Below are 22,992 nucleotides of genomic sequence, written 5' to 3' on the forward strand. Positions count from 1 at the left end.
TTTTTTTTTTTTTTTTTTTTTTAGAAACTGATGTTTATTTTCCATCAACCATTTTTCCATGTTGCTTAAGAGCCTATGCAAGAACAGCTTAAGACCAGTCAGTGGTTGCTCCTACCCATTCAGCAGCCTGAGCAGTGGGAGCTGCAGACCAGTCTTCCGTGGCAGGCTGAGCGCTCCAGTCTTCAGTAGGGAACTGCTGAATAGGCACAGAGGGCACCTGTACACCTTCAGACCAGTCTGCAACCTCAGGCTGAGTAGCAGTGAACTCAGGAGCTGGAGCAGTCCATTCACCCTGAAATTCCTCCTTGGTCACTGCCTTTTCAGCAGCAGCCTGCTCTTCTTTTTCAATCTCTTCAGGATCTCTGTAGAAGTACAGATCAGGCATGACCTCCCATGGGTGTTCACGGGAAATGGTGCCACGCATGCGAAGAACTTCCCGAGCCAGCATCCACCACATCAAACCCACTGAGTGAGCTCCCTTGTTGCTGCGTGGGATGACAATGTCCACATAGCGCAGAGGAGAATCTGTGTTACACAGCGCAATGGTAGGCAGGTTAACATAAGATGCCTCCGTGAGAGGCTGGTGGTCAGCCCTGGGGTCAGTAACCACAAGAAGCCGTGGCTCCCGGAAGGCTGCCTGGATCTGGTTAGTGAAGGTTCCAGGAGTGAAGCGGCCAGCAATTGGAGTGGCTCCAGTGGCAGCAGCAAACTTCAGCACAGCCCTCTGGCCAGTATTCCTGGAGGATATAACACTGACATCAGCAGGGTTTTCAATGGCAACAATAGCACGAGGTGCCAGCAGAAGCTTCTCCCACGTCCTCTTCAGATTTATGATATAGATGCCATCACTTTTCCTTTTATAGATGTACTGTTCCATCTGGAAGTCAAGATTGGTGCCACCTAAGTGGGTTCCTGCTGCAAGGAACTTAAGGACATCCTCCTCTTTCATTTGCAGGACATCAAGGCCTCCGGACATTGTGAAAGTTTCCCTTTAAGTTACGACGGGAATCCAGAACAACGCCGTATGGATCCCTCTGCAGATAGCGCGGAAAGGCCACAGAAGCATCTTTTAAGCAGATAGAGGAGGCCTGTCCTTCCTCCTTGCCACCACACTGCACCACTGTGACGATTTCTGCCATGCCCCCAAGGAACAGAATGTAGTACAGCAAGCCTGGGCAGAGAGTCAGAAAGACCTGGCTTGGGATCCCCGCTCCATCCCAGCTCTGGGATTACAGGGCCAGTGGCTCCATCTCCTTGAGTCACAGTTTTCTCTTCTGTAATAGTTAGCAGAACAATACGGCACCCACCTCACAGAGTTGCTGAGGGGATTAAATGACACTGATGTAATCTGTGTCTTTGGTACTATGTTAATGCTAGCTGGCCAGGCGCAGTGGCTCACGCCTGTAATCCCAGCACTTTGGGAGGCCAAGGCGGGCAGATCACCTGAGGTCAGGAGTTCGAGACCAGCCTGGTCAACATGATGAAACCCCATCTCTACTAAAAATACAAAATTAGCCAGGTGTAGTGATGCACGCCCATAGTCCCAGCTACTCAGAAGGCTGAGGCAGGAGAATCACTTGAACCCATGAGGCAGAGGTTGCAGTGAGCTGAGATCACACCACTGCACTCTAGCCTGGGCAAAAACAGCAAAACTCCATCTAAAAAAAAAAAAACTAGCTCTTGGCCTTAGAGTTCCCATCAGCACAATCATAATGCATTCAGCTCTCTGCTAACTCCTTGAGCCCAGGGATTTCTGACGTGGACAACTGCAACCCTGAGAGGTGCTGTGTGGAAGGATTTTGGAGCCCAGCAACCTGGGTTCATCATCCAGAGTCTGCCACTTGCTCTGTGAAGTTGTGCAAAGCCTCTTAAATTCTCTGCTGCTATGAAACCAAGGCAGTGGAGCGGTGAATGAGATGAGTAAAAAATTCTGCCTGATAAATGTTGCTTTGTAAAAATCTGTATGTAGTGCATAGAATATTAGTCTTTCTGCTTTCACTTTTCCCACAATACTTGATATCTTTTATTTTTAAAAAAAGACCTAAAGATTAGCCGAGCATGGTGGTGCACAACTGTAGTTTCAGCTACTTGTGAGACTGAGGTGAGAGGATTGCTTGAGGCCAAGCGTTCAAGGCTGCAGTGAGCTATGATCACACCTGTGAATAGCCACTGAACTTCAGCCTGGGTGACAGTGTCTCAAACAAACAAACTAAAGAAAACCTGGCAATAACTTTAACATTTGTTCATTCTGGGTGATGGATCCACTGATGTTTGTTATAATATGCTCTGTGCTAAAATTTAAAATTTTAAGATTGTGCCAGGGTTATGGTGCCACCTTGTGGCCATACTGTTATTGTCTTGAACTTGAGACTTTTTTTTTTTCTTTTTTAGAGACAAGAGTCTTGCTCTGTGGCCCAGGCTGGAGGCAGTGATGCTATCATAGCTCACGGTAACCTCGCACTCCTGTGTTCAAGCTACCTTCCCACCTCAGCCTCCCAAGTAGGTAGGACTAGAGGTGTGCGCTACCACACCCAGCTAAATTTTTTAAGTCTTTTGTAGAGACAAGGTCTTGCTGTATTGCCCAGGCTGGTCTCAAACTCCTGGCCTCAAGTGATCCTCCTGCCTCAGCCTCGCAAAGCACTAGAGTTACAGGCATGAGCCCCACACCTGGCTGAGACCTTTATAGACGCTTTGTGTGTGCTCTCCTATAACTGTCATTTGTGTCACGAAATAATGAAGTCCTAGACCTCTTAACATTTCAGGGTTGGCCGGGCGTGGTGGCTCACACCTGCAATCCCAGGACTTTGGGAGGCCGAGGTGGGCGGATCATGAGGTCAGGAGATCGAGACCATCCTGGCTAACACAGTGAAACCCCATCTCTACTAAAAATACAAAAAAATTAGCCAGGCATGGTGGTGGGCGCCTGTAGTCCCAGCTACTCGGGAGGCTGAGGCAGGAGAATGGCGTGAACCTGGGAGGCGGAGCTTGCAGTGAGCCGAGATCGCACCACTGCACTCCAGCCTGGGCGACAGAGCAAGACTCCGTCTCAAAACAAAACAAAACAAAACAAAAAACAAACAAAAATAAACATTTCAGGGTAAAGAGGGACTTTCAAGAATACTCAGCTTTTGCTTGATTACTTCTAGCCATCAGAGCTTCCTCCCCAGATGAGATAGCAGGTGCCACTATGGAATAGCTGATTTTTAGGGAGTCGTCTGCCCCAGACCTTCCATGCCTGTCAGTTCACAGGGGACCGGGGCAAGCTCCTCATGACAGAGGTGGAGAAATCAAGGCCCCAGGGAGGTTGCCAGCCTGCCCAAAGCTGCTCTGTGCCAGAAAGCAACTGAACAACTGGGTAAACTCCCTGAAGGCAGGCAGGGATCTGTCTGTCTGGTTCACACTGGATCTCTAGCACATATTAGGCTTTCAATAAATATCTGTTCAATGAATGAGTAAATGAACAAAACTATCAGTGCAACACCCTGCAGCGTGGGCCAATCATTCATTCTCAATCACAATAACAGCTGACATCCACTGAGGTCTTACTAAAGCCAGGCATATCCCGAGCTCTACACGTGTGCTGACTCACGTAACACTCACTGCCACTCTAAGAGTGAGGTAGGTGTGACCATTATTCCCCATTTTGCACATAGGAAAAGTGAGTCTTGGAGATCTTATGTGACTTGCTCAAGACTATAGTTAGGCAGTGGTCCAGCTAAGATTTGAACCCAAGCAGACTCAATCTCCTCAGAGGCTTGGAGCAGAGGAAGAAAACCAGTTGAGAGCTGGCTCCATACAGGCAAACAAAGTGGAAAGAGAGGGACCTGCGTCGCTATCTGCGCTGCTGTCAGTGTTAATCCCTTGTAAAGACTTTAAGTCCCAGGCCAGGCGCGATGGCTCACTCCTGTAACCCCAGCACTTTGGGAGGCCGAGGCGGGCAGATCACGAGGTCAAGAGATGGAGACCATCCTGGCCAACATGGTGAAACCCCGTCTTTACTAAAAATACAAAAATTAGCTGGGCGTGGTGGCGTGCGCCTGTAGTCCCAGCTACTCGGGAGGCTGAGGCAGGAGAATCACTTGAACCCGCAAGGCGGAGGTTGCAGTGAACCGAAATCGCGCCACTGCACTCCAGCCTGGCGATACAGCCAGACCCCAGCTCAAAAAAAAAAAAAAAACAAAAACTTAAGTCCCTCCTCACTGGGGGAGGATGCAGGATGCAATTCCCTCCATCCCCGGAAGGTGGCACACCAAGGGATGCTTCTCAATTGACGTCTCTCAAGCCAGGCTACTCCCTCTCGCTGGGCTCCCACATCCAATCAGCAGCGCTTCTCACGGCCCTGCCTCTCCAACCCCACGGCCTGACATAACTGGCCCCATCCTCTCCCGCCTGCAGCCTTGCAGTCCCCGCTGATAGCCCCAGCATCTCTCTCCTCCAACCTAGCTTAGTCTCCTGAAACGCAGCTTTGCACAGACACCTCTAGGGCGTCTCAATGCAAAGAGAATGAAGTCTGAACTCTGGCTAGCATTCCACGCTGAGCCAGCCAGGCCAACTCATCTTCCTGCTTTATTGCTTTATTTCCAGCAGACCCTTACAAGCTTGTTTTTTCTTCCTTCCTTTCTCTTCTTCCCCTTCCCCTTCCTTTCGTCCCTTTTTTTTTTTTTTTTTTTTTTTTTGAGACAGGTTCTCACTCTATCGCCCAGGCTGGAGTGTAGTGACACGAACATGACTCACTGCAGCCTCGACCTCCAGGGATCAAGCAATCCTCCCGCCTCAACCTCCCATGTAGCTGGGAATACAGACGCGTACCACCACACCTGGCTAATTTTTTGATTTTTTATAGAGACAGGGTCTCACTTTTTGTTGCTCAGACAATCTTCCTGCTTCGGCCTCCCAAAGTGCTAGGATAACAGGCGTGAGCCACGGTGCCCAGCCCTTATTTATCTATGAATGTATACCCAGCTTTGTTCCAGACACAGGATGAAGGCGGGTCCTGCCCAAGACTGTGCTGCCATTAAGTGTCCAGGTGTGAGGTCAGGAGTCAAGGGAACTGCGAGTTTATACGAGTCACCTGTGCTTCCAGAGCCCCAGTTTCCCACTCCATAAAACAAAGGTGAAATGTCCTACTATGGACTTGTTCAATGATCGAATGAGTGCTGGCATGCCCAAGCTTGGTGTGGGCCCTGAGCCGATGCCTGGGTTCCAGTCCTGCTGACATTTCTTGACTGCATGACCCTGGGAAAATTACTAGCACCTGCTCTTCAGATGCCTCATCTATAAATTGAGGACAATATCCGCATCACTGGGAGGTGGTGCCGACTGGGCGAGAACCCAGCACAGGGCCCAGCCTTATATATTAATCTGTAATCAATACTTTTGTCTGTTTCCCCTTCTCCCAGGGGGCCAGGCAGGCCAGGCCCAGGCAAGGGCTGATCCTGGGCCATTGTGTGGGTGAAGAGATGGCATGAGGCAAGCCCAGGAGACCAGGGGCCAAAATCCATGAAGCCCAGTTCTGGAGGCCCACCCAAGGTGTATGCGAGGCCAGAAACTGGCACCCAAGGAAAGAGGTGAAAGCTGGGGAGACAGAGGATCAGGAGCCAGGGGTGCACAGGGCAAGACAGGGAGAGGGCCACAAGGATGCAGAGACAACAGTGCCGCGTGGGGGCCAGGCAGGTCTGCTCAGCACCCCACTGCCTGGGCCCAGGCCCTGCTGCCCCTGGGCCTCGCTGCCGGTGCTTCCGTAGATCCTGGGTCGGCAGAGCCAGTCAGTGAGGAGGAGAACACAGGCGTTGAAGGAATTTATTCATGAGAAGACTGAGGGTCCGTCAGGGAGACTGTCCAATGGTGACAAGCTCCAGAAGCCCGCGTCACAACAGCCAGGAGGGCCGGGCCACCCCAGGCAGGAGGCAGTGAGCTGGCAGCCACCCTGGGCACAGAAGAGCAGATGCAGACAGTGCTGGGCAACGAGGGGCTTTCTTCACGGGCCCGCCTGCCCTGCCCCTCCCCCCAGGTCCCCACCCTCTAGGGTTAAAGTGCAGCTGGGAGGGAGGAGGCAGGCAGAACTGGGGAGCTAGAGAGAGCCCAAGTGAACCCTGGCTATCCACACGAGTCCCATGTCCTCCTCGTCCTGGAGTTCCTCGAAGTTCAGCGAGCCCATCCCACCTAGGGCCTCTGGAACCTTGGGGCGAGGAAGGTAATCTCTCACTCCCACACCCATCCGATATTTACAAAGAGCATCCCTGGGAGAGAGGAGAGGGCAGCCGGCTCCGGCAGCTTTCTGGGGTCCTAGAACTTGGGGCACAGTGCGGGGCACTAACATTTCTAACAGGGAGAGGAGGGGGATGCTTGTCTTCAGGGGTGGTCTTGGGGGTTGTCCCCCTCCCTCTGGCCTTGGAAGACTCTTCCGTTTCCTTCTTCCCCTCCTCCCCTTCCCCCACCAGGCAAACCAAAGAAGCCAGAGAAAGGCCCGGAGAGCCTGGCCCCCAGCTCCCTCGCCACGAGTCAGCAGGGTCCTGCCCAGGCCTGACTCCCAAACCCCTCCGCTGAGGGAGGGCCACTTCAGTGCCACTGGGGCGACGCTTCCCTGGAGATGGGAAGTGGGGTGAGAGGCCTTGGGGAAATCTGTGGGGCCGGAGCCTCCTGTTTTTGCCAGTGGTCTTTCTAGCCCAGCCCTCCCTCAAGCCTGAGGCTGGCAAGATGCTCACCCTAAGCCCGGGACCTCAGCAGTACCATCTACACCCCCAGGGACCTTAGCCCGATTCATGCCATCTTGGATGGTCTCCCCCAGCACTCAACGGCTCAGCCAACTTCCTCCCCCTCCCACAGGCACATCTCTAGAAGCCAGACAGGAAGAGACCACCCTCCCCCCAAAAAAGAGCCCTGAAGACCTCTGCTTCCTCCCCCCACTCTTGAATATATTATATTGTGCAGCTTGGCTCCAACCCCTCCCGTTCAGATCTCCATGGCAACCGGGCAGCATTCCAAGTCCAAGTCTGAAGCCAAGTCCATCCAGTGCCAAAGGGGAGCTTCAGCCTCTCCCCTGACTCTTCCCCAGAGAGTGAGACCCAACATTCCACAGGGGGATGAGAGGGGAGGAAGAGTCGGGGGGCCTCAGTCCTCAGCCCCCTCTTCCTCCGTGTGGGGGGCCCCAGGGGGGTCCTCGGGCTCAGGGGTCTGCCCGCCAGGGTGGGGGTGGGGATGGGGGTGAGGGTGGGTGCCGGGCTGGGATCCCGGCCCGTCCTCGCCCTGCACATAGACGCTCAGCCCCTCGTGACTAGGCTCCTTGCCGCAGGCCTGGCAGCTACAGTGCAGGATCTTCTCCACCAGCTTGTCCACCCTGGGCACCTCCTCGTGGCCCGGGCACTCCAGCGTCACCTGCAGAGGGCAAGAGAGAAGTGGAGGCATGTTCCCAAAGGCCTGGGGCAGGCAAGGAAGCCCCTAGGGTAATACTTCCTCATGGGATCAAGAATCCCAGAGCTCACCTGTGATGCCCAGTTAGCTCCGGGGTCCCATGGGGAGGGGGAAATTGAACCCCTGCACAAGCCACTAGAGCTGTCTCCTCACATCCAGTCCTGCCACCTTCCCACCCATTCCCCACCAGCAGCCACCAGTGTGGCCTGCCCCTGCTAAAATCGCCCCCACCGCCGTGATCCCCCTGCACTTGGAGACAAACCCTGACCCCTCACTAAGGCCACCCAGGAGCTTCAGGTGCTGCCGGCTGGCTGGCCTCCCTAACCCTGACCCTGCATCACTCTTACCAATCCTGTGCTTGGGCTCTGCCTCAGGGACTCTGCACATGCTGTTCCCTTTGCCTGGAAGGTTCCCCAACCACCCCCACCACTACCACATGCCCTAAACTGTGCCTTTGGGTCTGAGCCCAGACTTCACTTCCTCAAAAGAGCCCCATCCCAAAGCCCAGGCCAGCTGAGGCTCACCCTGCAGGAACCCCATCTACCTCCTACTCTGCCCCTATCATCACCTATCTAAGTACCTTCTTTCCTTCTCCCTCCCTTCCTCTCTTCCTTCGTCCCTTCCACAGAGCGCCTACCCTGTGCCAGCTCTGGGGACACAAAGACACATTTCCCTCAAGGAAATCAGAGTCTAGTGGGGGAAACAGACCTGTCAAAATCACCCAGATGCAGGTGGAAGACTGCAGGTGTGAAAGGCGCTTGAAGCGGAGGCACACTGTGCTCTGAGAGCCAACGGTACCGGGGTGTGCTCCAGTCAGGGGGCCTGGAAAGGGGCCCTGAGGAAACGCTGCTTGGGCCAAGGGCAGAAGAATGAATAGAAGTGAACTAGAGAAGGGGGACAGAGGTGGTGTTCCAAGCAGGGAAAAGAACGGGTGCAGGGCCCTGGGGTAGGAGCGAACGGAGCAGGTGCGAGGCATTGAAAGGAGGCGGCTGTGTTTAAGCGTCAAGCTAGTAAGGAGGGCAGGAAGCAGGAGGAGGCTGGAAAGGCCACTGAGCCAGGCCATGCCAGGTTCTCGGGACAGGGCAAAGATTTTGGTCTCATCCTATAACAACAGAAAGCTCCTGAAAGGACTTCAGCCCATGACAGACATCAGAATGGAACTTCGGGAACATCCCTGTCCTGTACAAGTTGGTGTCAGACTTCTGAGCCATCCTGTGGGGAGGCCCACATTTGTATCCCCAGCACAAGCCGTTCACCCTGCACACAGTGGGGCCTTGCTAAGCTCCTGTGGCCATCTGCTGGAATACAGGCGCCTGGGGAGAAAGGCCAAGGCTGGGGCAGGCTCCGGGCCGAGACTGGGTGGGGCAGGCAGGCAGTACTCACAATTTCCCACATGGACTGGGCTGGCATGCAGGAGTCACAGTGAACCAGGGACTCTGTGGACTGCGGGAAGGTGTTGGGGACGCTGTAGCTGAAGCACTGTCCTAGGCACGCCCTGTGGAAAGAGAGGCCACCATGCCCATGTCACTGTTGGGGAGGCAGGGTTGGGCAGCTCTGGTCCTCTTCCTCCCTCCTTGGGCCCCTGTCTGTATCCCCCCACCCACCCCTCGGGTCCCACCTGTTCTGGATGGACTTGGCCTCACAGCCGCTGTGGCCCACGATCTGGGTGATGTTCTTGGCTTCGCACCAGGCACTCTTATCTGGGAACAATGCCAGCTTGTTGATGGGCGGTGGGGCAGCCAGCAGCATGGCAGGGAGGACAGCCCCCACCAGGACCCGAAGCATCATGCCCGTGGCCTCCAGAGCCCTAGAACAGAGCACAGGTGCCAGGTGAGGCACAGCAAGGTGCAGGGGGCCGGGCAGTGGTGTTACAGCATGGGCTCTGGCATCCGACTCCTTGGCGCAACACCAGCTCTCCCACTTACTAACCAAGTGCAACTTTGGACAAGTTATTTCTCCCCTCTGAATCTCACAATTGGAGCTGGGAGTGGTACCTACATCAGATGGGTATCTGGAAGGTCAGATGAGATATTAAATGAGCCTAGCAGATAATACACATTCCATATGCGTTGGTTGGTTTTACAACTTCCTATGTTGCCTTGAGCAAGTTACTTTTTATCTCGGTGCCTCGGTTTCTTCATCTAAAAAGGGGAGATGGTGCCACTGCCTGGCACAGGATTGCAATTACGAAGTGTTCAAGCACATGTCAAGTGCTGAACAATTACTACCTCCTTTCTCCCTTTGATGCTGTGAGTCATCCAGGAAAACACACAAAAAGTTATCCACACAGCCCTCGAGGGGCTGGCCACACAGCACGTCTCCTGGAAAGCCACTGCAACCGTTGTCAGGATTCTGACGTTTGAAAAGTTAGCCTTAACCTTCACGTTGCTGTGATTTCTTTTTGGTTTTGTTTTTTGAGAAAAGATCTCACTCGGTCACCCAGGCTGGAGTGCAGTGGCATGATCACGGCTCACTGAAGCCTCGACTTCCCTGGGCTCAGGTGATCCTCCCAACTCAGCCTCCCGAGTTGCTGGGACTACAGGCATCCGCCACCACACCTGGCTAATTTTTGTAAAGACCAGGTTTCGCCATGTTGCCCAGGCTGGCCTCAAACTCCTGGGGCTCAAGCGATCTTCCTGCTTCAGCCTTCCAAAGTGCTGAGATTACAGGCGTGAGCCACCGCACCTGGCCTGCAGTGAATTCCTGGGCCACCTTGGCTGGCCAGACCTCAGTCAAAAAAACTGACCCTGAACCAGACAGTATTGTTTTCTAAGATGCCTCACGAGAAACTCGAATCCACGAGGGCTCTACACAGATCACTGTCCCCAGCCCCATTCTAACACGTGAGTCAAGCGGGAGCCAATCAAAGCTAAGCACTTGGCCATTTGCAAATTCCCCTGCTATAGGATGCTATACTAAAACAATACCGGGATCTGCCACAAGGTGGCGCTGCAGGGCAGTCTGTGTCAAAGGATTCCGCTTGCAGGAGACTCGCCCCAGGTTGTTTCACCCATGCCCCCCAATGCAAAAAGCACGGGGGAGGGAGGCTTCAGAGACATTCGGAGATGAGGGCAGTGCCTTCTTCAAGGAGGCCCCGAAACCCTCGGAGGACGGCACAGCGGAGAAAGGGCATGGGTCCACGTGTACTGGGTGACCAGGACACTCAGGCCTGTTTCCCCACCACCTGTAAAATGAGTGCAGTGAGCCAGGCCAGTGGTTCCCAAACCTGACAAATGATCAAAATTCCCCAGGAACCTGTGGAGTAAAAGTTCTAGGGTGGGTAGGAGTCTGCGTTTTGATCAGGCTTCCTAGGCAGCTGTGCACTCAGTCAGGGATTCTTTACCTTGGGACAGTCCCTAGAGGGTCCTGGGTGAGGCTAAATCAGGAGGAAGAGGAGACAGGTCCTGGTCCCAGTGGCCCCACAGAAGCCCAGCACCAGGAGTCAGGTGGCCTGAGACTGGGCATCCCATTTAGGACAATCCTACCATGGGCCATGGAGATGGCAGAGCCAGGTACTTTTTTTTTTTTTTGAGACAGAGTCTCACTCTGTCGCCCAGGCTGGAGTGCAGTGGCACGATCTCGGCTCACTGCAAGCTCCGCCTCCCGGGTTCACGCCATTCTCCTGCCTCAGCCTCCCGTGTAGCTGGGACTACAGGTGCCTGCCACCATGCTCCGCTGATTTTTTTGTATTTTTAGTAGAGACGGGGTTTCACCATGTTAGCCAGGATGGTCTCGATCTGCTGACCTCGTGATTCGCCCGCCTCGGGCTCCCAAAGTGCTGGGATTACAGATGTGAGCCACTGCGCCCGGCCTTACTTATCTATTTTTTTGAGACAGAGTCTCACTCTGTTGCCCAGGCTGAAGTGTCATGGCATGATCTCGGCTCACTGCAACCTCCGCCTCCCGAGTTCAAGTGATTCTCCTGCCTCAGCCTCCAGAGTAGCTGCAATTACAGGCATTCGCCACCACACCTGGCTGATTTTTGTATTTTTAGTAGAGATGGGGTTTCACCATGTTGGCCAGGCTGGTCTCCAACTCCTGACCTCAAGTGATCTGCCCACCTCGGCCTCCCAAAGTGCTGGGATTACAGGTGTGAGCCACCGCGCCCAGCCCAGAGCCAAGCACTTTATAAAGTGTCTGGGGAGCAGAGGTCTAGAGGTGGGCTGGCTGAGCGGGGCTCCTGCAGGGCTGTGACCCCCTCCAGGCAGTCCGCTCCCCATCCAGCAAGTTCCCCCAGCTCCTGCCCCTCTCCTGCAGGTCTCCATCTCAGGGGACCCCAATGCCGGGATAAGCCCCACTCCCAGCCCACTGGGGAGGAAGGGCAGCTGGAAGTGAGGTCGGACAAGCTGCCCCCCCACCGCCTCCCAAATGAGTTCCTGTCACGATCCAGGCCCTCACCCAGGCATTTCTGGTCTCGCTGACAAAGCCCATGTTTCCAGTACAACCACATCCTAACAAAATAGAATGGATTCCTCCCTAACTGGCAACCCAATGAATTTTTCAACAAGCCTGGCATGCAGGAGGCTTCCTCACTCCTGAGTCAGGGTCTGCCCAGAGCACACCTGAAGGGTCCTGAAGGTTCATTTAAGGCCAGGGCTCCCTGGGCTGGACTGGCCCCCTAGACCCTTAGGAGAGGTCCAGGGACCCTTGTCCTCCTATATCTGACCTCATCTTGCTTCCTCAGGAACAACAGGTCACAGGGGGCCAGGGAGGTGACTGGGGCAGGAAGTGATGTGGATTTGGAATTGAGACGAGGGTTGTAATGAAAGTAGCCTGGGCCAGACATGGTGGCTCACACCTGTAATTCCAGCACTTGGGGAGGCCAAAGCGGGAGGACCACTTGAGCTCAGGAGTTCAAGACTAGCCTGGGAAGCAAAGTGAGACTTGGTCTCTAAAAAAAATAAAATAAAATATTTTTTATTATCACATTGTGATAACACATTTTTTATTATCACATTATGCATTGTGATGTGCACCTGTAGTCCAGCTATGTGGGAAGCTGAGGCAGGAGGATGGCTTGAGACCAGGAGCTTGGGGCTGCAGTGAGCCATGATTGAGTCCCTGCACTCCAGACTGGGTGACAGAGCAAGAACCTGTTGACAAGGAAAGGGAAAAAAAGGACAGGAAAGAAAAGAGGGAGGGAGGCAGGGAGGGAGGGACAGAGGGAGGGAGGGAGGCTGGGGTGAGCACTTGGAGTTGGAATTAGGAGAGGTCACAACTGAGGCTGTGGGTCAGGACCAGGCTGAAGCCGAGTGTTGAGACTGGGGTTGAGGCTAATGGAGGCTTACTGGGAAATAGGGTAATGGTGATTTTTGGAGGAGGTTGCAGGCCCAGAGATCAGGAACTGGTTATCAGGGTCAGGCTGGGGCAGAGGTTAGGAGAAATGAGACAAACTGAGGCAGAAGTCCCCCTCCTTACCTTCCACCCTTTCCAGTACACAGCTGAGGTCATCACAGGGCCAGCTGTGCCCACAGAGGGGTGCTATAACCCAACCCACCAGGCCCTGGCAGGCTCTCCGCAGGGCGCTGGGGCCTTGGCCTCCCCGGGCCAGCAGCGTGGAGCTCCAGCATTTTCCCTGGGATCCCCCTGGAAGCATGGACCCTGGAGTCTCCAGTGTTTGAACTGCAGCCCCTCCCCTTAGGAGCTGTGTGACTCCCAGAAATAAGTTCAGTCCTCAGAAACTGCCTTTCTCAACTCTAACATGGGGAGCATTGCGCCTTCCCTGGAGAAGAACTGGGAGGAGTAAATGAAGGTACTCAGCACCTAGGAGGCACCCACTAAGGTCAGCTCTCTTCCCCCCAGGGGATCATGGGAAAGGCTGGGCCAGCATCAGAGCCAAGGCTGGGCTGGAACAGGAGGCAGTGAGGATGCCAGATGAAGTCTCTCCCACACACAGCTGTCATCCAGACACACCTGCCTCCACCCGCCCTCCTGCCCAGCCCCGAAGAGCCCAGGCTGCCCCCACCAGTGGGGTGGGCTCTTGGCTAGCACGTTTTCTTTTTTTGTTGGTTTATGCTTTTTTGTTTTTTCAAGGAGCAACTCATCTATTTTTTTTTTTAAGCAGCGATCGTACTTTCCTTCCTAAGCCTTGAAAGCCTCACCCAGATTCTCAACCCTTCCTCCCGGCATGAAGGTCACACAGCAAGTCATGGGACTCCCCAAAAGCGAGGGCGGGAAGGAAAGTTGGAGATCTCCCAGGCCAAGTCTCCCTGCTCTGCAAGGGGCTGTCCCAAGGCCCCCAGCAAGTCAGGCAAAGCAATGCCCTGTCCTGGGCCGTTCAGGGCCCTGCAGTTCCACACTCACTCACTCACTCACTTCTAGGAGGGTGGGGAGAAAGGCAAGGGTGAGAGCAGGGAGCTGGGGGCACAGACCCTATGCCCACTCAGACACTCCCCTGAGGGGAGGTCCAGGGACGTGGGTAAATAGGGGACAGTTGTTTTGAGTTGGCGCAGTCAGAGCTGGCTCTCAGGAGGGAAGCAGAGGTTCTGAATTCTGAACTAAATGTAAGAGCGCAATTACAGTCATGCGTCACTTAGCCACGGGGATGCGCTCTGAGAAATGGGGCATTAGGTGATTTTGTTGCTCTGTGAACACCACAGAGTGAACTCAAACCTGAATAGTCTAGTCTATTACAAACCTAGGCTATACGGCATAGCCCATTGCTCCTAGGCTACAAGTCTGGACCACGTGTGACTATACTAAATACTGTAGGTCACTGTAACATACACGGAGGCTGAGGCAGCAGAACGGCGTGAACCCGGGAGGCAGAGCTTGCAGTGAGCCGAGATCACGCCACTGCACTCCAGCCTGGGTGACAGAGCGAGACTCTGTATCAAAAAAAAAAAAAAAGAAAGAAAGAAAAGAAAACGTAAAGTAGGCTAAGCATGGTGGCTCACACCTGTAATCCCAGCATTTTGGGAGGCCGAGGTGAGAGAACTGCTTGAGCTCAGGAATTCAAGACCAGCCTGGGCAACATAAGGCGATCCCATCTCTACAAAAATTTAAAAATTAGCCAGGCGTGGTGGTGCATGCCTGTGGTCCCAGCTACTTGGGAGGCTGAGGTGAGAGGATCACTCGGGCCTGGGAGGTTGAGGCTGCAGTGAGCCAGGATCGTGCCACTACACAATCACGAAAGAAAGAAAAGGTGTAGTAAAAATATGGTATTATAATCCTATGGGAGGCCAGGCGCAGTGGCTCATGCCTGTAATCCCAGCATTTTGGGAGGCCGAGGTGGGCAGATCACTTGAGGTCAGGAGTTCGAGACCAGCCTGGCCAACATGGCGAAACCTCGTCTCTACTAAAAGTACAAAAACTAGCCAGGTGTGGTCGCACATGCCCGTAGTCCCAGCTACTCAAGAGGCTGAGGCAGCAGAATCACTCGAACCCGGGAGGCAGAGGTTGCAGTGAGCTGAGATTGCACCACTGCACTCCAGCCTGGGGGACAGAGCGAGACTCCATCTCAAAATAAAAATAATAATAATTTTATGGCAGCACCACTGTGTATATGGTTCATCATTATGTGGTGTGTGACTGGATATTAATTTATTCTGTCCTACAATAACCGCCTGATCCTATTCTTTCCCCCATTTTTAGATGAAGAAACTGAGGCAGAGAGGCTAAGAAATCTGCTTGGGCTTACACTGTTAGTAAACAGGAGAACCGGGATTTGAACCTGGACGGTAGCAGGTTAACCCCTGGCTACCCTTGCAGGTGAAAAGGTTCACCAAAGAGAAGGAAGCAAGAAACGATGGAATCTGGAGTCAGGATGAGGCCTGGAGCTCCTGCCACTGCCCCAGCCCACTGTGCTTCTCATTCCTGTTAGCACCCTAGCATTCAGCCACTGCCTGGACTGGAAGCTTGGGGGCTCCACAGACCAGAATTCAAATCCCACTCCTGTCTCCCTAGCCAACCGTCTTGTGGCCATGGCTGACCCTGGCTCTTGGAGCCCTGGTAAAGTTATGTGTGACACGATCCTTCCTCACAGAGGCGCTGTGAGGCTTTAAAGGAGGTGTCCTTAGCACAGGTGAGTGTCTTCCCAACCCCACCCACCCACCACTCCCAAATCCAAGCCCTCCACTTCCTCAGCAGCCCCCTGCCAATGCCTGGTACATTCTGAGCTGCCGCCCACACAGAAAGGAAATTCCCCAGGAGGTGACAGCAGCAGACCCATTTTGGCACTGTGGAAACTGAGGCACAGATCAAGGAAGTGACCCACCCATAGCTCCCACTCCAGGGAAGAGGACAGGGAACAAACACAGCAACCCTGCCCTGGTTGCTTTCCTGGAAGTCTTGGTCCAGAGGGTCCCCCAGGAAGGCCAGCTTCGGGGTCAGGTCTGTGAAGCCTCTTTCCTGAGATGCCTGCCAAAACTGAGATGCTGGGGCCCAGCCCTCCTCCTGTGACCCCCCCAGGTATGAGGCACGGCCTGGGCACCTGAATGTGCTCCCCACGGGACTCCGAGGCCCAGCCAGGCCAGGAGCAACGGCCTCCCAGCCCCCAGGAAAGGGGCTTCGATTAAAAGCACTGCCGCTGAGGCCCCCCAGCCCCACTGCTTGGATTCCAGTACCTGGAAAGGCATCCTAAATGCACCCTAAATACACAGGAGTGGCCTAGATTTCAAGGAACACTTACCTCTTCCTGACTCCCGCCCACAGCGAAACCCTTTGTAGAGTGGATCGGCTTTGGTATAACAAGTGAACCATCCTCCCCAATTCCTCTTCTGGGTTAAGTCTGAATATTCAAGGTCACTCAAGGCCAGATATACCAGGATTTTCAAGGTAGAGTGTATCCACTCACCCCAGACCCACACACACACAAAAGTAGCCATACCCCAAACCACCTGCACCCCCTATGAACACAGAACACACAGACACATATATAAGCATGCCTATATATGCACAAGAAAATGCATATCCGCACAAGCGCGCACGCGTGCGCGCGCACGCACACACGCACACGCACACACACGCACACACGCACACGCGCACACGCGCGCACACACACACACACACACACACACACACACACACACACACACACACACACACACACACACACACACACACACACACACACACACACACACACACCCCAGGCCTTTCCTGTTACCGGTTCCAGCAACCACTCAGTGCAGAGCCCTGGAGGGCAGGGCTGACCAATCCTCAGTGGAAAGGCAGGGCTCTCCCTCCCCACCCATCTTCACCTCCTGCTTCCAGAATCTCCTCTGGGAACCTCCCCACACTTGGCCCCAGCTGATGGGGACGGACGATTCTACCTGTGGGCTCAGCATTCAGGTGACACCACAGTCCACATGCACAATGAGCATGCAGCGTTTGTGGCTGGTGGCTTTCAAACCAGAAGCTCTCCCTCCCCTGCCTCTCCCACCTTTCCTCTCCCCCCACACTCACTAAGGGCAGGGTCTGGATCTCCTCCTCCATTCTCCACAATTATGACAGACTGGGGTTCAAATCTTAGCTCAGCCATTCTAATCTTTCTCTTTTTATTTTTATGTTTTTACTTGTAACAGGATCTCACTCTGTTACCCAGGCTGGAGTGCCGTGGCACAATCATAGCTCACGGCAGCCTCAAACTCTGAGGCTCAAGTGATCCTCCCACCTCAACCTCCAGAATAGCTGGTACTACAGGCATACACCACCATGCCCAGCTAATTTTTTGTATTTTTTGGAGAGGTAAGGTCTCCCTTTGTTGACCAGGCTGGTCTTGAACTCCCACTTCAGCCTCCCAAAGCACTAGGATCACTTGGCCCCATTTTAACCTTTCTGTACCTCAGTTTCCTCATCTGCAAAGTGGGGACAGTGCTAATATCCAGCTCACAGGACAGCTGTGAGAATTAAACTGAAGAATACATGGAAACCTCTGGAGAGATCGCCCATCATAGTTAATTCCTCAGTCCGTGCCACTTTAAGTGCTAGCTTGGGCCTCTTACCCTCCCTGGCCTCTGCCTACTCCCTTCTGCCCCTCGCTCCCACAGGATCCTCGGCAGGTCCTGAGGCTATTTCAGTCTGGGCTGCATCTGCCCCAGTGAAACTGGATTTAGGGAAAACCTTGAGGTGAAACTCAAGGAAGAGGGATGACAGCTGGGAATGGATTTTAGAAACTGTCAAGGGCCGCCCAACATGATTCCCTATCCAAGGTGGGAACTGGGAGGCAGATCCCACTCAGACTCTAAGACAGGGTCGTGGAGACACCGGCCTCCTCCAGAATCCAACTTCAAGAATACAGGCTGTGCCCTGCTGCCAGGCTGAGTGTGCCGCTGGGCGCAGAGGGTGTGGAGGGCAGCTGGGCTGCAGCCCTAGGCTTGGGGCTTGGCAAGGGCGGGGCGATCGCTCCAGGTCTTGGAATGAGCACAGGGACTTCCTTGAATGGTGCAACTGAAATTGTTGCTCTGTGAAGGGGCGAGGCAGTGTCAGGCCTGGGGCTCCCTGCTCACCCAGGTCAGGCCCCGGCTCTGGTCAGCCCAACCGGGTTTCCTGGGCTCACCCTGGGGTTTGAGGATGAGTTCTGGCCAAAGCTCATACATTGGCTCTCTGTGTGCCTGGAGTCAGGAGAGTCTAATGGTTACAGCTCGAGCCACTGACCATTTGCTTCCCCTCCCTAAGCTTCACGTTTGCAACCTGTAAATTGGGCAGCCTGGCCTGGGAACGTCCATTTCAGCAGATCCCCCAGGGAGGAGCCTGGCTCCAGCATACTGCTTAAGGCCACTGTGATTCCACGACCCCAGTCTCACGGCAGGGTGGCTTTTCCTTCCTTCCTTCAGCACTGGGAAGAGCACGAGTCAACTATCCAGGGGCGGACACACAGGGCCGACCCCGTGCCACCCAGGCCTGCCTGCACCTTCCAGCCCTGGCCACCTCTGTGCCAGCCCCCCAACCCAGGCCACGGCCCTCCTTACGGCAGACCCTCCTGCCCGCAAACCAAAAACAGTCTCCAAAACAAATCCATGCTAATGAGCTGCTGCAGGGCTGGGCTGCACATCTGCTCAGCAGAAGTTCCACTGCAGACCTCACCAACAACCCTGCCCGCTCCGGCAGCCTCCGACCCTTGGGGTTGTGGGTGGGGGGAAGCAGCTAAACTCAGCCTGAAATTTCACTTTAAAATAATGAGGCCATATCCCTGGCCGATGCAGAACACCTACTCTCCTGTCCACTCCTCCAAAACACAGGCCCGGGAGAGAGGTCCAGCTTGCAGGGGTGGGTGGAGAGGGGTGGGGGTCACCGAGGAAACGCTGCAGCCTCGCCTTTTCTTTGGCCCCAACTCAAGGCAAACCACGCCCAAGCAGTCCCAGCATCTGGGGGAGTCTAGGGAGGCCCCATTCCGCAGTAACAAAGGGTGAGGGGCTCCTTGTTGACAATTGCTTCCCCGCCAGCACCCGGTCTTTGGCCTCCAGCCCTGACCTCTGTTTTCCTGGGGTGCCCCTAGTTACAGGCTGGTGGCGTCCAGCTTGGGGAGCGAGGGCCTCCGAAAGCCTAGAAGTGTGGCCTTCTCCCTTGATGCCCGCCAACCCCCGGCCACGCCAAAGCAGGCGGCTGCCCCCTTTGCCGCCGCTTGTAAACGATCAGAATCGCCCCGCCCTGGGAGCGGGCCGGGCAGGTGGCCCGCAGCAGGGCCTGTCGTCCAGCCGGCCTCGCGGGGGTGGAATTCCTAAGAAAACTGAGCCCCCGGAAAGGCTGGCTCTCCCTGCCCCAGACTCAATTCCAGGGAGATGACCCGGGCCAGGCCTCGGGGCCGGCGGGAGGCAGGGGGAGGGTTTGGCGCACCCGGTCTAGGAAACTATTCGTGAACCCCGCTGGGGGAAGGCGAGCCTCCGACACTGGGGGGATTGTCTGGATCGGAGGGCGGGGGGTCAGGGAGACGCGCAGACACACGGCGAGACCCCCACAGCGGGTAGCGCAGAGACAGAGAGAGGGACAGAAAAGCCAGAGGCAGAGACACAAACGCGGGCAGCCGAACACGGAGGCAGGCGGGGAACGGAAAGAGACGGGCAGACCCGGGGAAAGTGAGCGGCGGAAACGGAGCGACGGAGAGACAGACACACGGACGTGGGGACCGAAGCAGAGGGGGCCGCGGGAGGCGGAAACGTCCAGAGCCGAGAGGCGCGGCGCGGCGAGGCCCGGGCACGGCCGGGGGACATGCGAGCCCGGCCCGCCCGGCCACGCATCTCCCTCCCTCGCTCCCTCTCTCTCCCGGCCGCAGAAACTCCGATCGAGAAACGGAACCCCGGCGCGAGTCTGGGGACGGGCTGCGGACGCGGCGGTGCCCCCCGGCCACCCCGTGCCGCGCCCACGTCCCCAGCGCCGGCGTCCGGAGGCGCCCGCCAGGTCCCCCAGGGCTCCTGAGCTCGGCGGCGGCGCCTCCACCCGGTGCCCGCGGCCGCCGGACGCGCCGGGGGACGCAGCTCCGGGCTGGGGGCGCGGCACTGCCCCCGCGGCCGAAGCCTCTGGAAGCCGGGCGCCCGCGTGCCGGCCCGGGAGGGACTTACCGCGCGCGCCCGCCGGGTCCTGCGGAGCTGGGTGCGGGGGTCGCGGGCCCGGGCGCCCCAGGAGGCTCGGCGAGGCGGCCGGCAGGGCTGGGGGCGGCCCCGCGACGCTCGGCTGGGCTGCGCTGCGCGCTGTCTGCGGCCCCGAGCGGGCGCGCGGCGCGGGGGAGCGGCTCCGACGTCAGGGTGGCTCCCTCCAAACAGGGCGCGAGGGCGGGGGCAGCGGGGAGGGCCGCGCGCAGAAAGAGCGGGCGGGCGCGCGCGGCCTCTCCCTCCGGGTGCGCAGGAGGGGGCGCCGCAGCGGCAGGGGCCCCGGGCCCTCTCCCAGCTCGCCGGCCCCAGGCTGAGCTTCGGCGCGCTCCGACGGCGTGGTGGGGCGGCCGGGACGCCTGGCCAGCGCCCTGGCCCGTTCTAAAGGGCCCTCCCTGGGTTTCTCTGCGCTTCCACTCTCTCCGCCCGACTTTTACCGAGCCTGGGCCGTCAGGCCGTGCCAGGCCTCGGGATGACAAAGATGGATGTGTCCTTTTTGTGGGCACCGGGCATTGCAGACGTGCCCCGAGAGTGGGGCGCCCCAGCCCGCCGCGTCCCGGCACCAGGAGTCCCCAGTTCTGCGGTGCACCCCATCCCGTCCGCTCCGGCATGCGACCCGGTTCAAGTCCGTGCTGTTGGTAGCCTGGGTCGCTCAGCCTTGCCTAGTGTTACCCTAGTGTCGCTCTCGGCCCCACGCCCTTGGCTTAAGCATCCCGAAAAGCCCCAGGGACTATTAGGAACTAGAAAGCCAGCAAATGAACTCACTTCTCTGACTCCTGGGAAGAGTGGAGCTCCTGGCCCCAGCTTCCAGCCTCACCTCGGGGGTTCCTATCTAATCAGTGGGCACTTGGGTGGATTGCGGCCGTACCTTCTCTATTCTGTGTGCTTAACAACGGGGTGAGAAAATAACTTTGCTTCTGGAAAGTGGTGGCTCAGGGACACCACTGGGACACGATTGTAGGACTTGGGGATTTTGCTTTACAGCATCGTTACCTGTGTCCATGTGTTTTACCTAGCTTGGCTGGAAACTTCCAGATAGACACAGCCCTGCTCGTCTGACTCATGAGGTTGCCGAGCATCCTGGGTGGCTCCTAGTGGCCTGCTGGGAACGCCCTGGTGTACTCCAGCCTACCCGCACCCTCCACACCCAGCCTGCATCTGTGCCTCCTAGCTGTTGCCTGCGCCCTTCCCTCTGCCCGGAATTCCCTTCCCCTCCTTTCATCTCTGGCAAATATTCTTCCAGCTCCAGGTTGGAAAGCCTTCCCAAGACTCTCTGGGAGCATCTCCCTCCTCCAGTGTGATCCTGGAGCACAGGATGAGAACTTCTGTTCATGTCAATTTCCCTCTAGAATAGCTGTGTACATCTCTTTCCTCCATTAGACCTTGAGGGCAGGAATCATGTGTTTATTTCAGTGTCTCCATTGCTTATGGGCAGGCCAGGTGAGATGTACAATGTATTTGGTTGAATGAAGTTATTATTATTATTATTATTATTATTATTATTATTATTATTATTTTGAGACAGAGTTTTGCTCTTGTTGCTCTGGCTGAAATGCAATGGCGTGATCTCGGCTCACTGCAACCTCTGCCTCCCGGGTTCCAGCAATTCTCAGCCTCCCGAATAGCTGGGATTACAGACGCCCACCACCACGCCCAGCTAGTTTTTGTATTTTTAGTAGAGATGGGGTTTTGCCATATTGCCCAGGCTGGTCTCGAACTCCTGGCCTCAAGTGATCCTCCCGCCTTGGCCTCCCAAAGTGTTGGGATTACAGGTGTGAACCACCACGCCCAGCGAGTAAAGTAATTATTATCCCCCATTGATGTAGCACAGATAGGTCTTCCCTTAATGGTAACTATGACCGTTATAATAGTTCACACATATTGAGCACCTTACCATGTGCCTCATCCCATTGCAAGCTGTTGCCACTCTCACAATAAACCTATGAGGTAAGTATTGTCTCTATTTTAAAAGTGCCAGGCGAGGTGGCTCATGCTTGTAATCCCAGCACTTTGGGAGGCCAAGGCAGGAGGATCACTTGAGGTCAGGAGTTCGAGACCCGCCTGGCCAATATGGTGAAACCCTCTCTCTACTAAAAATACAAAAATCAGCCAGGTGTGGTGGCATGTGCCTCTAGTCCCAGCTACTCGGGAGGCTGAGGCAGGAGAATCACTTGAACCTGAGAGGTGGAAGTTGCAGTGAACCGAGATCGCACCACTGCACTCCAGCCTGGGAGACAGAGTGAGACTCCATCTCAAATAAATAAATAAATAAATAAATAACATAATAGAAGTGAAAAAAAATCCCGAGGCTGGAGGATCACTTGATCCCAGGAGTTTGAGGCTGCAGTGAGCTATGATTGTGCCACTGTACTCCAGCCTGGACATTACAGAAGGCTAATTATGGAACCTAATGAGCTGTCACTCCAGCAAGATCTTGTCTCAAAAAAAAAAAAAAAAAGTAAAAAAAGGAACGTCAAGAGAAAGGTTAAGTAACTCGCCTAAAGTCACACAGTAAGAGCCCATGCCAGCTAATGTCTGTTGGATAACCATATACCATGTACTGCAGAAACCAGCCTCACAGCACCGCGCACAGTAGACACTCAGGAAATATTTACCATTTTGCAGCCAAAGCTTACCACCGCCATCTTTCATGCAGACCCTGAGCAGGGTGGAGAGTGGAGTTCTACATTTTGTAAGAATCCACTCCCACATTGCAGAAAGCTAATTGTGGAGCCTGATGAGCTGGTCAGTTCACACATAGAGCCAGGAGTAGAAGCCACAACTTCCAACCAGTGCCCTTGACAGGGCAGCCCACCATCTCTCAAACACGGGGAGGTTCAAGAACAACACCAACCCCCTAATCAGGGACAAAGGGTTTGGAGTTGAGTCACCATCTGTCTGGTGATGACTGATAACTACGGGAAAGCTACAGTGTGGGCAGGGGGCCTGGGAAGTAACTTGGTAGTAATATCTACCCATTTTGTGCCAGGCATTATGCTGGTCACTCTGTCTGCTTCATCTCCTCTAATCCTTACCACAGTCCCATCATTGTTCCCAT

General features: G+C 55.2%; 2 protein-coding genes across 4 annotated transcripts; both read right to left on the reverse strand.

Annotated features, from left to right (window-relative positions):
- Positions 1-3,830, reverse strand: LOC112134635 (small ribosomal subunit protein uS2-like). Its single transcript, XM_063714633.1, has one exon. The coding sequence runs from the start codon at positions 974-976 to the stop codon at positions 89-91; it is 888 nt and encodes a 295-aa protein (XP_063570703.1). The 5' UTR covers positions 977-3,830; the 3' UTR covers positions 1-88.
- Positions 3,831-5,785: 1,955 nt separating this feature from the next.
- NBL1 (NBL1, DAN family BMP antagonist) lies at positions 5,786-20,626 on the reverse strand. Of its 3 annotated transcripts, XM_063714626.1 has the most exons (5): positions 19,908-20,030; positions 10,338-10,594; positions 9,029-9,217; positions 8,794-8,905; positions 5,786-7,374 (listed from the first exon to the last, which is right to left on the reverse strand). In XM_063714626.1, exons 3-5 carry the CDS (start codon positions 9,196-9,198, stop codon positions 7,111-7,113), a joined length of 546 nt encoding a protein of 181 aa, XP_063570696.1. In that variant the 5' UTR covers positions 9,199-9,217; positions 10,338-10,594; positions 19,908-20,030; the 3' UTR covers positions 5,786-7,110. The 3 variants fall into 3 exon arrangements, with proteins under 3 accessions (XP_063570696.1, XP_024106812.1, XP_063570693.1); XM_024251044.3 differs by lacking the exon at positions 10,338-10,594 and having other exon boundaries at positions 19,908-20,065; XM_063714623.1 differs by lacking the exons at positions 5,786-7,374; positions 8,794-8,905; positions 9,029-9,217 and having other exon boundaries at positions 10,343-10,594; positions 19,908-20,626.
- Positions 20,627-22,992: the final 2,366 nt, after the last annotated feature.

This window comes from Pongo abelii, chromosome 1 (assembly GCF_028885655.2).
Source record: "Pongo abelii isolate AG06213 chromosome 1, NHGRI_mPonAbe1-v2.0_pri, whole genome shotgun sequence".
Classification (NCBI taxonomy): Eukaryota; Metazoa; Chordata; class Mammalia; order Primates; family Hominidae; genus Pongo; species Pongo abelii.

What these genes read in the sequence shown, in the direction of transcription:
- NBL1 (XM_063714623.1), bottom strand. Translation starts at nt 20,545, where the DNA reads ATGCCGGAGCGGACGGGATGGGGTGCACCGCAGAACTGGGGACTCCTG. An exon ending in GGACCCGGCGGGCGCGCGCG is followed by an intron (nt 10,595 to 19,907) that starts GTAAGTCCCTCC and finishes CTCATTTTACAG; the next exon opens with GTGGTGGGGAAACAGGCCTG.
- LOC112134635 (XM_063714633.1), bottom strand. Translation starts at nt 976, where the DNA reads ATGTCCGGAGGCCTTGATGTCCTGCAAATGAAAGAGGAGGATGTCCTT.